At 50.8% G+C, this 14,980-nt stretch overlaps 1 protein-coding gene across 4 annotated transcripts in view; it reads left to right on the top strand.

The window, feature by feature from the left end:
- EPHB2 (EPH receptor B2) overlaps positions 1-14,980 on the top strand; it is a 92,836-nt gene that overhangs the window by 27,781 nt on the left and 50,075 nt on the right. For all 4 annotated transcript variants that reach the window (XM_015882710.2, XM_015882708.2, XM_015882709.2 and 1 more), the window contains exons 2-3: positions 77-141; positions 3,587-4,271. In XM_015882710.2, coding sequence (XP_015738196.1) covers positions 77-141; positions 3,587-4,271 — 750 coding nt within the window. The remainder of the gene's footprint in view (positions 1-76; positions 142-3,586; positions 4,272-14,980) is intronic.

Raw genomic sequence — 14,980 nt, 5'->3', positions numbered from 1 at the left:
GAGAAAAAGCGTCCCACTTTTGCAAATGTAAGTGGAAGGTGATGGACTGACTCCTTGTTTCCCCTTCCTCCTGCAGAGACACTGATGGACTCCACAACAGCCACGGCAGAGCTGGGCTGGATGGTGCATCCTCCCTCAGGGGTGAGTTATCCTCTTGCTTTATGGGAGCTGGGTGCCCAATCTGGTGTTGCTGACTACAAGCAAACATGGGTGGGAGTGTCACCTGCTGAAGTGGAGGAGCCTAGGGCCACTGTCAGCTCCCAGTGTTCCACCAGCTGGTGTTGGGGTGGAGGTGGGGCTGGCAGGGTACCCTCACAGTGCCCTGAGCCAAGCCATGCCTGCTGGTCTAGCATCACACTCTCCCTCAGGTTACATGGCCAAAGCCAGCCTGGCCCAAGCCCAGAGGCTCTCCTTTCCCCTTTCCCCTTTTTGTTTTTTCCTTTTCCCTTATCCCATTTCTCTTTCCTTCTTTCCCTTTTCTCCTTCCCCTACTTCCCTTTTCCCCTTTCCTTTTTCCATTTCTCCCTTCTTTTTCCCCCTTCCTTTCTTCCCCCTTCCCTTTTTCCCTTTTCCTTTCCTCTTTTTCCCTTCCTCTTTTCCCTTCCCCCCTTTCCCATTTTCCCTTATCCTTCCCCCCTTTCCCCTTTTTCCTCTTCCCCTTCCCCGTTCCCCTTCTCCCACCCCTTTTCCTCTTTCCCATTTCCTCTATCACCTTTTCCTCTTTCCCTTTTCCACTTTCCCACTTTCCTTTTCCCCATTACTTTTCCTATCCCCTTCTCCCTTTTCCCAATCCCCTTTTCTTCTTTTCCCTTTCCCCATGCCCTTTTTCCCCTTTCTTTTCCTATTTCCCCCTTACTTTTCCTCTTATCCTCCTTCCCTTTTCCTCTTTCCCTTCTCACTTTCTTTCCCATTTCCCCTTTTCCGTTTTCCTCCTTTTCTCTCCCCCTTTCCCTTTCTGCCTTTCCTTTTCCATTTCCTGTTTCCCTTTTCTCCTTTCCCTTAGTTCTTCCTCTTCTTGTTTTTTCTTTTCCTTTCTTCTTTCTTTCCTTTCTTTCTTTCCCTTTTCTTCCTTCTTCCCTGCACCCAGCCCCACCAAGGCACCAGGAGGGCCAGATGAAGACATTCCTCTAGGCCTCACCCCAAACCTGACAGGAAACCTGCTCCCCATGGCCAGCTTGGCAGAAGAAAAGAAATGTCCGAGCAAAGCCTGTGTTGAGGAGATTAAACCCTGCAAGATTGGCCTCCTCTGCATGCCCAGAGCTGGGATGTGGTGGTTTGGGTACCGGGCCCCATCACCATGATAAAGCCTTACGCCCGCCCCGCCAACACCGGCCTGGCCGCCGAGGGGGGATGACAGGCACACAATGGGCCAGAGCAGAGGTCAAGTCTTTTTCTCTCCTCGCCCAGCCTTTCTTGTTTGCAGTTTTTCCATATGTAAAGCACGCTTTGCCAGCCCTGCAGTAATGAGGCCTGGGCCTGCTGGAAGCCGTCTCTCTGTATTATTGTGCTGCCTTCTTCTTTTGAGTTCCCGGCATGTTAATTAGAGAGCGAGGAGAAAGGGAGAGGCTTCTAATTAAGCGTTGAGGAAGAACAGGGGCTGATGCACAGGAGTGACTTTCACTCCCAGCTGCGAGAAAGGAGCAGGGCGTTGTAGGGCCTGAGCAGCCCCGGCTTGTGGGGCAGGTAGGTGGGTCCTGGTGTCCATTGCAGCTCTTTGGGATGAGAGCTGCTGGCATCAGGAGAGGTCCAGGCAAAGCAGATCTGTGCCAGATGCAGAGCAACAGAAGAAACTGATTCCTTATGTTTTGTCCATGATTCCTCCCCAAAAAATTGTCTAAATCCTGCTTTTCTTTCCCACTAGCACACCGAATGTATGCATAGAAAAGAAAGCAAATTCTCCCCTTGCATTCCATGAGGATGCTCTCTTCCTCTCCTTGTAGCAGATTTGCAGCCATGGCCCATCAGGAATGGATAGAGCTGTTTGGGGATCTTCTCTGACAGCCTTCTGTTCGGCTGTTTGTTAGCCTTGATGTGCAAAAAGCAATCTGTCTCACATCTCGGGAGCCTCCCTTTGCAGCCCTGACTGCAGGGACGTGGTGACAGCAGGTTTGCACTGTGGGCAAGTCTTGCATCCAGGGCAGGGTGATGCTCTGCACGTTGGATTTCATGTCCATGGGAAGCTGCTTGGCCTCCACAAGCTCATGAACAGCCATTCCAGCTGGCTCTTTAGCCTGGTTCCCTTCATATGTTTCCCCAGACCTGCCCTCCTCTCCCCTATGGAGGCTGGAGTAGAGGGAGGCACAAAGTGCACTGGGGCAGGGGAATCCCATGTGCTTACTTTCTTCTTGCTCCATCAATGTTTGGCATCACCCAAACCTAAGAGAGAAAGCAACGTTCATAGAATAACAGTGTGGTTGCGTTGAAAGGGACCTTGAAGCCCACTCAGTTCCAAGCCCTGCCATGGGCTGGCTGCTCCCACCAGCTCAGGTTGCCCAGGTCCCATCCATGGATTTGAGCATAGAGCATCCACACTTTGGGAAGCAGGGCCCTCGCTGCCCTCTGAGTAAAGAATTTCCTCCTGGTATTTATCTTGAATCTCCTCTTTGTTAGTTTAAAACCACAACCCCTTGTCCTATCACCCACTTGTCCTATCACTATCAGGTGGTATAAAAAAATCGATCTTCCTCCTCTTTATATGCTTACTTTAAGTATTAGAAGGTGATGATGAGGTCTCCCCAGAGCCTTCTCTTCCCCGGGCTGAACAGCCCCAGCTCCCTCCTTTCTTCATAGGAGATGTGCTCCTGCCCTCTGAGCATCTTCCTGTTCCTTCTCTTTCACCTTCCTATTCCCAAGGTATCCAGCAGCATATTGACCTCAACCACAGACATCCTGATGGATCCCAGTGGGCATATCACATCTCTGACCTGCTCTGAAGTGTCTCCCCACCCTACAAAGGGTGGAGACAGCAACGAGAGCTGAGGGATTGAACAAAAGGGCAGAGAGCTGAACAGGGCCAGTGTGCAGAGGGTGCAGGTATGGGTGTGTTGTAGCCACCTTGAGCTCTATGGAGACACCTCCAGAGCTGCAGAGGGGCTTTGCTGTCCTGCTGGCACCCTGCACCTTGCATGGCATTCAGGCTGCAGCCTGGAAGGAGGTTTTACAGTCATGTTATAAAGCAGGGTCTGTCTGCCACGGTTGTAACCGTAGCGGCACCGGTGGGAATACATCTGCTGAAGGCATCGTGTTACTTAGCCATGAGGCTCTGCAGCTAAGAGGAGGCCTATGCAGGACGGTGTAGCCCACAGGTGAAAGCCCCTGCTTAAAACATTACTGCTGCGTGGCCCTGTAGTGCCCTGCCACACCTGGACCATGCATGGGGAGGCTTTGCCATAAAGCCAATGGGGTGCCACAAGCGTCAGACCCCTCTGGAGACATGTAGGGTTGGGGTGATGTGATGGTATGATGTGGCACAGCTTATGTTAGGACAGCATGGCCGCATGGCACCGAGACAGAGCAGGTGGGGACCCTGTGTTTAATCCTGTGAATGTCATTGCAGCCCTATTGACTTCTTGTGTCCTGTCTGCAGTGGGAAGAGGTGAGTGGATACGACGAGAACATGAACACCATCCGCACCTACCAGGTGTGCAACGTCTTTGAGCCCAACCAGAACAACTGGCTGAGGACCAAGTACATCCGGAGGCGAGGAGCGCATCGCATCCACGTGGAGATGAAATTCTCTGTTCGGGACTGCAGCAGCATCCCCAATGTCCCAGGTTCCTGTAAGGAGACTTTTAATCTCTATTATTACGAATCAGACTTTGACTCTGCTACCAAGACTTTTCCTAACTGGATGGAAAACCCTTGGATGAAGGTAGATACGATTGCTGCCGACGAGAGCTTCTCGCAGGTGGACCTTGGTGGGCGGGTGATGAAGATTAACACCGAGGTGCGCAGTTTTGGACCTGTCTCCAAAAACGGTTTCTACCTGGCCTTCCAGGACTATGGGGGCTGCATGTCCTTGATTGCAGTCCGTGTCTTTTACCGCAAGTGTCCCCGTGTGATTCAGAACGGGGCGGTCTTCCAGGAAACCCTCTCGGGAGCGGAGAGCACATCTCTGGTGGCAGCCCGGGGGACGTGCATCAACAATGCAGAGGAGGTGGATGTGCCCATCAAGCTGTACTGCAATGGGGATGGGGAGTGGATGGTACCCATAGGTCGCTGCACGTGCAGGCCGGGCTATGAGTCGGTGGAGAATGGGACCGTTTGCAGAGGTAAACCCTTCTCTTTGCTCCTCACATGCTCATCGCACTGCTGTGCTTGTATCGGTGCTTTTCAAGCTGTAATCTGCAGGCTGGGAGGGACCTCACAAGGGAATTGGGTTCATCTCTCCATTGGAGATGCTCTGCCTTAGCTCCGGGTCTGCAGAGCCCAGAGGTGCTGTGCAGTCGCTGCTGCCTTTCATGCTTCCCAGGAGGGACACTCAGCCACTGAGCTGTGCCTCTGCTCTGCAGCTACCTCCCAGGAGTCTGGGGTGGAACTGGGGAACAGGAGAAAGTGGAGAGGGTCTGGAAGAGAGGAAGTTTCTTCCTTGGTTGCATGGAAGCAGGTATGCTTATCTATAGTGTGCTGGGTGAATGTGCTCTGAAATGCTGGGGTTGTGGAGGAAGAGGTGGGAAAGTGGAATTGTAGCAGAATGGGACAGAAAGAGCAAAGCAGTGCAAACTGCAGCATTAGACAAACTGATTCTTCCCTCCCTGTCCCAGCTGAACATGAAAATCCCATTACAGTTTTGATAGCATCGACGCACTGAGCAGAGCTGGAATTTCTCTGAGATCAATTATAGATACACCAAACTCTGCAAGGAAGGAGCTGCTTCTCGTCTCTACTTGCTGCAGGAAGGGATGGCTGGGCAGCACCAAGCAAGTATGGGGAAGGTGCTGATGATGGGAAATGGATGTTCCAAAGAGGGGAACAGTCTCTGGCCACGCTTGGTTGGGACTGCAGGCTGAATGGCTGCTCTTGTTCCTCTGCAATCACATCACCAGCAGAAGGGCCATGCGATTACAGCAATCCATGTTGAGCAGGCAAGGGTTGACCTGCAGGACCAGGTTCCGAATGTTCTCCTTGGACTCCATGAGCTCAGTGGGGTTCCTCAGTGCTGAAGGATGCCCATAGTGAGATAGGCTGGAACAAGGTCTTTCACAGGGGCAAGGAGTGGGGGAGGACTGAAGGGAGACTGAGGAGGACATGAGAAGAAGTGTCAAAATCTGAAAGTGATGTAGGAATTACATGTTGAAGCCAAAGGAACAGAAGTGAAGCCTTTTGTGGAGATCCTCCTTTTACTGCATGGCTTCTCACTTGGAGGGACATCCACCTGTAGGTCCTGCTGTGTGTGGGGATGTTTGATATCCACTCCATGTGGCTCTTCTCTCCCCATTAGTGGTGATCAAGAGTCCTCCAGCTGCAGCAGGGCCAAGGCTGCTGAGAGTACTGCTTCAGCACAGTGTGCAGAGGGAGCCTGGCTAATCCCAGCTGGATGTTTTAATACACCCAAGTGGAGCATTCATAGCAACACAAGGAAGCCAAAATGCTTCATGTCAGCTTTTCCATCTCGAGGTTATTTTTGTGTTTCACTCCAGCCCTGCACAATGCTTTGCTCTGATACAGCTTCACTTTCTCTACTTGCTCTACTTCCCCAGCCCAGCCACGCATCGGTCCCTTCGAATACCCATTGCAGAGCCCATTTCTGTCAGCTGGAAAGGAAGGGGGCCGAGGTGGAGGGAGAGAGCAGAAGGGCTGTCTCTCCTCTTTGTGCAGCAGCAGGATTTTGGGAGGTCCAGTACCTCAGCAGCTGTTTCTGCAGCCGGTGCTGGCGTGCATGCAGCCCCACACTCCCCGCCGTCATCAATCACGCGGTGGCCGGCAATGCGCCGTCTCCATGGGGCAGCTCTGGCTATGGAGCTGGATGGGCCCAGGGCTCTGCAGGAGTGGTAGGATTTCTCTGGTTCCTATGTGAGCCACCAGGTAGAGATGGCACACGTCTGCTCTCAGAAGGAATGGCTGGGGGGCTCATCTATCTGGCTGGGTTAAAAGCACCCTGGGGGTGCAGTCCTGCATCGCTGCACTGCTGCAGTTGCACCCCTGCCCAGTCCTAGTCCCTGTTGCATGGGCAGTGTGTGTGAGCCTCCTGGCTTGGAGGACTTGCTCGTACATATGGCCAGCAGGTTTGTTTTTTTTTTTTCTGCGTGTTTTGAGGGGTGGGAGGAAATCTGGGCCCTTTTCCAGAAGCAAAACAAAAGCAAATCCAAACTGACTCTTGGAGTGAAGTGATCTCGCATGTAGCCCAAACAGGACGTGGCGAAGATGTGGCCCAAGGGTGCTGCCCTGCTAATGGGCCTCTGTGAACCCCAGGCAATGGTCAGCCCGGCCCCTCAGTGCAGCTGCAAGCACTGGAAGGAGTTGCTCATTTTCTCTGCTGTGCTTTTCATCTGGCTAATACAACACAAGCCTGCTCACGGCACTGCACACAAGGGATATTTATGGAGGAAGTTCATGCATCTAACAGCTTAAGCTCCTTTAAGCTTGCAGCCCCAGCACAAAAGGATTTGGGGGCAGTTAACAATTCTGTGTGGTTAAGAGATTTTCATTTTGCTGGGCCCTGCTCACCAATCCCGCAGGGCTCTGCACTTTGCATCGCCCCTTTGCTGTATGCTGCCTGCCCCAATCCTTCCCGCAGTGCTGACGGGGGCCCCGCACCTCCCAGCCCCGTCCTCCTGCTCCCATGCTTCACCTTCTCCTGCTCTCTCTGCCTGCATCTTTTTTTTCCCCTCCATCCCCCTGTTCTTTGTCTGGCTGCCTCCCCCCTTTCTCCCCCCGCCCGTCCCTCCCAAGCAGCATATTAAGCGCATTTCTGTCTCTGCCTCTCTTATTCATTGGCTCTGCTCCTCAACAGAGGAGGCAGAGCCATTGTGCTCCTTGCTCTCTCTCTTCAGCTGGACGGCAGTTGAGCATTGCCTTTGCCTGCTCAGGGATGGCAGCTCTGCTTCTATCTCCAGCTTCTCCTCCAGCTCCATTGGACTTCTGGTGCAGCAGGCAGGCTCTTCTTTATTGCGTTCCTATAACACTGAGCACAGGGAGCCCTGGTCTTGCTGATGATTCTCTCCTGCAGAAGGTGGTGGTGATGTAAGAGACCCATAGCATCGCCTCGTAAGGTCACAGTTGTTTCTGAGCTAGAGCAATAGCAAGGTGCCTTACTCCTGCTCCTTCCCTGGTGTGGAGAACTGGGATGTAGGATGCTGATGTCCTCACCCAGTCTGTCCAGTTCCATCAACCCCAACACCCCATCTCCACTAACCCAGCGCTGACTGAGCCTCAGTGCAGCTCTAAAGGCAGGGGCATGGCTGTTGGGATTACTGCTGGAGCATGGTGCATCCCTGTTGGAGGCTGCAAAAGATGGTCTGGATTGGTTCTTGTAGGTATGGGGCCTTCATGTGGGCTCCATGAAGGTTGTGTTCCCACTGTGTTACGGTCATATCCTGTGTAGACACGATGTTTTGAAGATAAGCAACTATTTGTGGCTCCATGCCTGCTTTGGTTCTGGGCCTCCACAGATAATATGGGACCCAGCCAATAAATTGTAAGGCCCTAGGGTTAATTAAGTTCTTACAGGAAGCATTCCTAGTTGAGCTAGAGCAGATACGGCCAATTGTGATATAAATGTTTCCAGAGAAGGAGAGTTATCTTAAATGCTTCCAGTGGTCTCCCTGCCTCCTTACCTGGCATCCTCCCTACCTCCCTGCTGCCTGGCACTTGGACCTGAATGAACTGTGTCCATAGGGGCTTCTATTCCCATACTTGTGGTTTCCATGTGGCTATTTAAGAGTAATCCCTGACCCTCTGCCCTCTTTGTGCTAAGAGCTTTTTGGCTCTCCCCAGCCCTTCCCAGTTGGCAGAGCCTCCATCCCATGGATCAATACAGTTGAGTGCTGGAGGGGGTTGCACCTCACTCCATTATATTCCTCCATGCCATCTTCACTCTGACCATTTCAGCAGCAGTTTTTGGCTGTATTCTTTTGCACAGCTGGTTGCTGGGGCAGGACCTCATCCTTTGCAGTAGGACTATGGGCAGAGAACCACTGTGGCCTGCATCCTTTTCCCAGGAGGCATAAGCTGATGTGTTTGTATTGAAATGTGTATGGCTTGGTTGTGCCCATCCACATTGCTGCGTGTCGGTGACCCACCATCTTCAGTGCACACCACACTTTGACTTTCATCTCGTCAGCTAACTTTATTAGCAACACTTTGGAACTCTCTCCTGGGTCACTGATAAAAATGTTAAACAGCCCAGAGCCGTGAATCAAACCTGTTGGCTCTAGTAGAAACAGACCTGCTCTCTGTGCATTCCCTGCTTAGATCTCAGACCATAGGCAGCATCAGCCAGCCAAGTTTTAATGCGTTGAATATGTGCCACAGTGTCTGCGGACCCTCTAATTTCTGAAGCAAAATATCATGCATTCCCAAGGGAAATGCTTTTCAGAAGGTTGGGTGCATTGCGTTAACGCTGTTACCTCTCCCAACCAATCTTGTAATTGCATCAAAAAACCATGTGAGGCTAATTTGCCTTAATCTGTTTTCCGTAAATACACATAGATTGGCACCATTCTTACTGCCTTCCCTTAATCCTCCACTGACCGGATCCCATCGCTGGCACATCGTTATGTGACTGGTACCCATGTTGCACTGGCAGTCCTAAAATAGGCCAAACTGCCTCATGTAATGAATAGCTTTTTCCTACGTCTCTTAAACATTGCACTATTTCATGGCATATGGAAAGTGAACATTAACTGTCCTCCGGTTCCTCAGCCAACTCTTCATAAACTCGTAGGTAGATGCTGTCCTGACATACTGATTTAACAATGTTTAACTTTAGTAGCTGCTATTTAACATCTTGAGTTTCTGCTGGAATGGAAAGTATTTCATCATCCTCCTATAAGATGATTACATCACCTGGCTTCTTCCCAAGTACAAAACAGGAATTTGTCTGCCTTTTCTACAAGGTTGTTGACAATTTGAATGCTCCCAGCCCACGTTGGCTCTATGTCATTGTGGATACTTCTCTTTGGGCTTCTCCCTCTCCTGCCTTTCCATCTGCAAAGCAAGAATCTGGTGTCTTTCTTTCCATTGCTCTGATTCTTCTCCCTCCTTGCTGACCCCTCCACACTGTGAATCCAGTCAGGGCTGTGGTAGGGATTGTAGCTGCTCTATATTAACCACCCCAAGCCTGTTTGGTGCACCGTGCATCAGAGGCAACACCAACCTGTGCTTTGTACATTCCTGCATCCCATTTGGGCATATGGAGATTGGAATTGAGCTGGGGGAGCCAAGACAGCAAAGAGATGTCAGACAGGTGGGGCTGAGGCTTTTTTTGGTGGTCCAAAACCTTGGGAGGTGATGTCCTGGCAAAGAGTTGGCCATATGGCCCAACATAGCGGCATATCTCAGTCTGTAAGGCACCTCTCACTGTCCTTTGGAAGAAGGGATGGGTATCTGAGGTCCAGTGTTGGAAGAAAGGACAGGTATCTGAGGTCCAGTGTTGGAAGAAGGGATGGGTATCTCAGGTCCAGTGTTGGAAGAAGAAATGGATATCTGAGGTCCAGTGATGGAAGAAGGGATGGGTATCTCAGGTCCAGTGTTGAAAGAAGGAGTGGGTAATTCTCAAGTCTGGTGTTGGAAGAAGGGATGGGTGTCTGAGGTTCAGTGTTGAAAGAAAGAATGGATATTTCTCATATCCAGTGCTGGAAGAAGGGATGGGTAGTTCTCAAGTCCAGTGTTGGATGAGGTTCAGTGTTGGAAGAAAGGATGGGTGGTTCTTGCACCCAGTGTTGGAAGAAGGGCTGGATATCTGAGGAAGAAGGGAGGGGTTTCTCAGCTCCAGTGTTGGAAGAGAAGGGATGGGTATCTCAGGTCCAGCAACAACAGGGATTTTCATGGAGCTCACTCACATCTGTGCAGATGAGAAAATTTCCCCTGACTTATTTTTGCACATGAAGCAGCGTTTTGGATCAAACATTGCATTCCTCTTCTTGCTACACCCATGTGAGCTGGGAATAACTGCACTGACTCCTCTGGAGAGCCGAATTTCTTCCTGCTTTTCCTCACTTGCCCTCATAGGCCTCCTTTTATTTGTATTTATTTCTGAGAAAACTGGTAAACATTAATAGGAACTGGAATAAATAGCTGGGATTTTGGCTCAAGCTTCCAGGATTTAACTCATTGTTGCCATATAGTGAATGGAAGGTGCTTTAACTGGTAGTTATTAGCTTGAATGGAGGAGCTGAGAGATCTGATGGGGGCAAAGAGGGCTTTGCTATGGGCTCTGGAGTATGGAGGGTCTTTGTGGGGTAAGCAGAGTTTACCTTAGAGTAACCAGAGTTCTTTGTTGTCTGTAACATAGGGAAGACTGGGGGGGGAAAAGAAATGCTGCTGTTGAACGTAGTGTTTCTCATTTGAAAATTGGGCCAAAACCAAGGGATTATTTTTAACTTTTAATGTTGGGAAATACCCTCCGACGTTCTCTTTGCACAGAGGGCCCCTTATTTCAAGCTGGTGTGATGTCAATTGAGAGAGCTGGTATTTTACTTTGGCTGCACAAGGTAAAAAACGTACAGAAAATTTAATCTAGAAGCCATGATTAGCTTAATTAGCTCCAGGGAAACTCTTTATTGTTCCCCATCTGCCTTAGCAACGTAGTATATCACTGGAAAGTATGCATAAAAGCCCCCATAAAGGTTAGGAAATGGAATCAAAGTGTTTCATAGCTAACACGATTGCTGTGTTTATGTAGACCGAACTTCAAACGAGGTGAAATTAGTGTTGGCCGAGTGAAATGAACACTTCTGCATGCTGTGAAGGAGGCCTGGGGTTCGGTGACACCGAGCAGCAGTGCTCAGTCCTTGTGTGAGTGGAGCACCATCAGGACAGAGCAGCGTGAAGGACACGGTGCAAACAAGAAGATCTGTGAGCGCAGCGCATCTGAGCCATCATTGCCATCATGTCTTGACATTTGGGGAACCGGTGTCTAAAAATGGAAAGGAAGAAAATAAAGAGCTTTGAAAGGTGTTAAAAAGAGAGCAAACAGGAAAGGGAGGGCTGTGAGATCTGGCCACCAGGTGCTGCGAGGCGGGACTGCAGAGCGGTGCCATATGCTTTGGGTGAGCTGTGAGTGCCTTGGAAGTGCATTTGCCAGCAGAAGAGGCCCTGAGCCAGCACCTCAGACCTCTGCACTGGGAAGTTTCAACACAAGCCCTTCCCCAGGTATATAGCAGCCCCAGTGGCTGCCTGGTCCTCAGAGACAGAGCTGTTCTTTGTTTGGTGGGTTAAAATGATGCTAGCATCATCCTGGGGTCCTTGGATGCAACTGGGGATTGTGAATTTAGAACAGTTTACCTCCAGTTTACCTTAAATGTGCATTAGCTTTGATCCTGATAAATGGAAACTCTGAAAACCCAGTTCTCATGGTTTCATCTGGCCAAAGGAGCTCAGACTCCTGCAGCCTTTGCAGAGCAGAGAGCAGCTTTGTGTGCATCCTGGTGGCACCACGCTGCGTTGCAATACAAGCAAAGCCGCACACCACTGCGGTGCAACATTACAATAGCTTGGATATTAGGGGATAAAAAACCCTCACAAAGAGCGGTGATGCATTGGAGCAGCCTGACCAGGGTGGGGTGGAGGAATCACCATCCCTGGAGGTATCCAAGAGCCATGGAGGTGTTGCACCGAGGGACATTGGTCATGGTGGGGGTGGGTTGGGGGTGCAGCCCAAATTGGAGCCCATAAACTGGAGTAACGTGGGTGCAGTTCTCCCATTCTGGATGGCTTTTGTAAAGATGGTGGTGACTTCTGAAGCTGCAGCAGCAGCAGATAATATTTGTCAAACAGCAAACAGCACACTCCATTAAATGCACGATATCTGCCTTTTTATGGCATTAGCTCTCCAGGAGGTTTTCTGCAGAGATGTGGAAGTGGTCTGTGCAGCATCACAGGCATGTTTGCTTTCAGACAGCAGCTGGTGGTTTCCATCACGCTGTTCCACCTTTCTCTCTGTCCTTTATGAGTGAACACAGCGTCTGCACCTTCCTGGGCTGTACAGTGTGTATGGATTGAAGTACTCGTGTATATAGAGCACCAAGGGACAGGCTGGGCATAAGGCACCACCCAGGGATCTCAGTGGGCTTCATGCTGATCTGTCTTAAGGCATCTTGGTATCAATTCACTCTTTGTGAGCTCTGCTACTCTTCCCCTTTTCCATATCCCTCCAGCCTCGTGCACCAGTGACAATTATCCGGGCACATTTTGCTCTAACCATGATAAAGAGCATTGCTCTGGCAAACGACCTGCCCATTTGTTCTAGTGCTTGAGTGTGCTGTCTCACAGATGGCTCAGGAGCCTACAGCACAGTGCTTGGTTTGCAGGGAGGTGTGACAAAGGAGGAGGCGATGCCTCAGGCTGCAAAGCCAGCGAGATGCTGGAGCTGCTCTCCTATACCAACCAGCACCATAAGGATCCATAGAGCTGAAGGAATAAAAAGCATAAGAGGGTTTAAATTTGCAGACCTTTCCTGGCAATGCACTGCAGAGCAAGACAAATTAATTCTGACCCTTTTGGTGTATGTGTACAACCCTACTTAATAAATCAGGAACGGTAAAAGTGGGGAAAACAGGATTAGTTGGAACATTTGGGGAATGACTCACACCCAGATAGGCTTCTCGTTCACCGTTACCTGCTGTGTACCCCAATTACAGACTAAAAAATGCCTTAATTTCCCACTGCATTGCCTTTGCAGAGCTACCTGCAGTCCACAGCGTGCCTCATGGGGTGCAGTGCCTCTCCGCCCTTCCTCTTGTATGGAGGAGCCTGTAATTTGCAGTCACCTTCACAAGTACAGTGGTTATGCCATTACCATCACTTACGTCAGCTCCATCATTGATCCGTGCTATAATGTCGGTGTTTTACTTCCAATTTACACCCTGGGAGTGGACCTGTGGCACCGACTGAAGAATACAAGAGGTGGTAAGCTGTTGGTAGGATAAACGTCCCCAGACTTACTCCAACATGATCTTCCAGCTGCTGCTAAGCAAATCCCAGCCTGAGGACCTGCACAAGGTCTGTGGCACTGCAAATGGCAGGGCGGCCCTATTCACCTCCATTTATTTCTTACACCAGTTGCTCTGTTTTCTAGCAGAGGATTAGGAGGTTAGAAGAGAAACTCTTATCATGCCACTGCTTAATCGTGTTGTCACCATGAGTGTGGTTAATTTGCAAATAGAGTGACAAACTTAAGTGTATGTATCTTCAGGATACCCTATAATTAGAACTGGTCTTTTTCTTGCTTTTGGAAAGGTTGTTGTTTTTTTTTTTGCTGTCTGGCTCAGATGGAACCGATCCCAGTTTGTTTTTGTTTCTCTTGAATCAGAGCGTGGTTGCTCTTTCCAGGATTTCCCAGGCAGAAATACGTGCATGGGAACCACGTGTGGCACTTTGTCTGGGATCCATCAAGCCCTCTGTGCATGCACTGCACACATGATCCCTGCACGCTTGAAGGCTTTGATGATATTTGGGTGTATCTGATGCTACACACCTCAGCATGGACCTCAGCAGGGGTTTGCCTATGTGCAAAGCTTGGCTTTCTGGAGCTGCAAGGCAGCCGTAATGGAATCATAGGGATAGAGAGATAGCTCCCCATGTCTGTCTGCAAACCCTGGCTCTGTGTACAGACTGGGGGATGACAGATTGGAGAGTGGCTCCTCAAGAAGGGATGGATGATGGCAAGTTGCATGTGAGCCAGCAGTGTGCCCTGGAGCCCTGGGCTGGGGTCCCTTGGGTTGTAGAGCTTAGAGCAGAAGAGGTAGAGGAGAGGTCCCATGGTGGCCTACAGCCCCTCATGGCCCACAGCCCCTCACAGGGAGCAGAGGGGCAGCGCTGTGCTCAGCTCTCTGGTGGCACTGATAGAGCCCAATGGAATGGCATAGGGCCATTCAGGGTCTCAGGGGGGTGGTTTATTAGGGGAAGGCCCCATCTCTGGGGTTCTGCCTGCAGGACACACCTGACCCGCAGCCCAGCTGCGTGCGCACACACTTGTGGGGGAGCAAGATGGAGTTTCCATGGAAACCAGAGCCATGGTTTGCTGCACACCGTGCTGGAAGGCCAAAAGCAAATGCGTGGTGGGGGGAGGAGGCAGAGTATTGCAGGCTGTGGGCCATCCCTTGGCTCCCTTACTCAGGGCCTTGGGGGCAGAGTCCCTGAGCTACCACACCATGCTAACAAGGAGGATTAATTAACCTGGGGGCACCTCCAGACAGCTGCTGGCTCCCAACACGGGTACGTGTGGCTCAGGTTGCTGCAAAGCAATGGGGTTGTGGGTCTGAGGATGCATCATTCTGTTTCACGGGCATTGCAACCCGTGTCCGTGCTGTCACACAGTGCATTGGAACCCATGGGCCTGCTTGTGGCTGCAGCAACACTGAGTGCTGGAGCTGCTAGCAGACTGGGAATGTCTTTTGTCAAAGCTTGAGATGCCTCCAACCTCCTTTAATTAAAGACAATTACTGCTTTCAGCCCCTCTTCACAGCTCGGCTGGGTTGTTTGCAAACACACAGCTGCGGGAGTCTTTGTGCCCCTCTCCGAGTCCCGCTTCCCTGGAGACGCACAGAGGTTTCGTTATTGCCAGCATTGCTGCTGGCGAGCAGCAGAAGGGAAGGAGGCTCCCAGGCAGCCCAGAGATACTGAGGTGCACAGGGAAAGCTCTGCAGGGCAGCCCACAGCAATGCTGCCCGTCCATGTCCAACCTTCTAAGCATTGCACAGTGCTGGCATTCACAGCTTTGCCATAGGAGTGAGGAGAAACAAAGGAAGAGTAGATGACAGTGGAGACATTTGTGCTGCAGCAAAGGCAGCTCCTGCAGACGGGACTGAGCGGACAATGT

This window comes from Coturnix japonica, chromosome 21 (assembly GCF_001577835.2).
Source record: "Coturnix japonica isolate 7356 chromosome 21, Coturnix japonica 2.1, whole genome shotgun sequence".
NCBI lineage: Eukaryota > Metazoa > Chordata > Aves > Galliformes > Phasianidae > Coturnix > Coturnix japonica.
The sequence above is the reverse complement of the archived record's forward strand: the minus strand, read 5'-3'. Positions and strand labels throughout refer to the sequence as shown.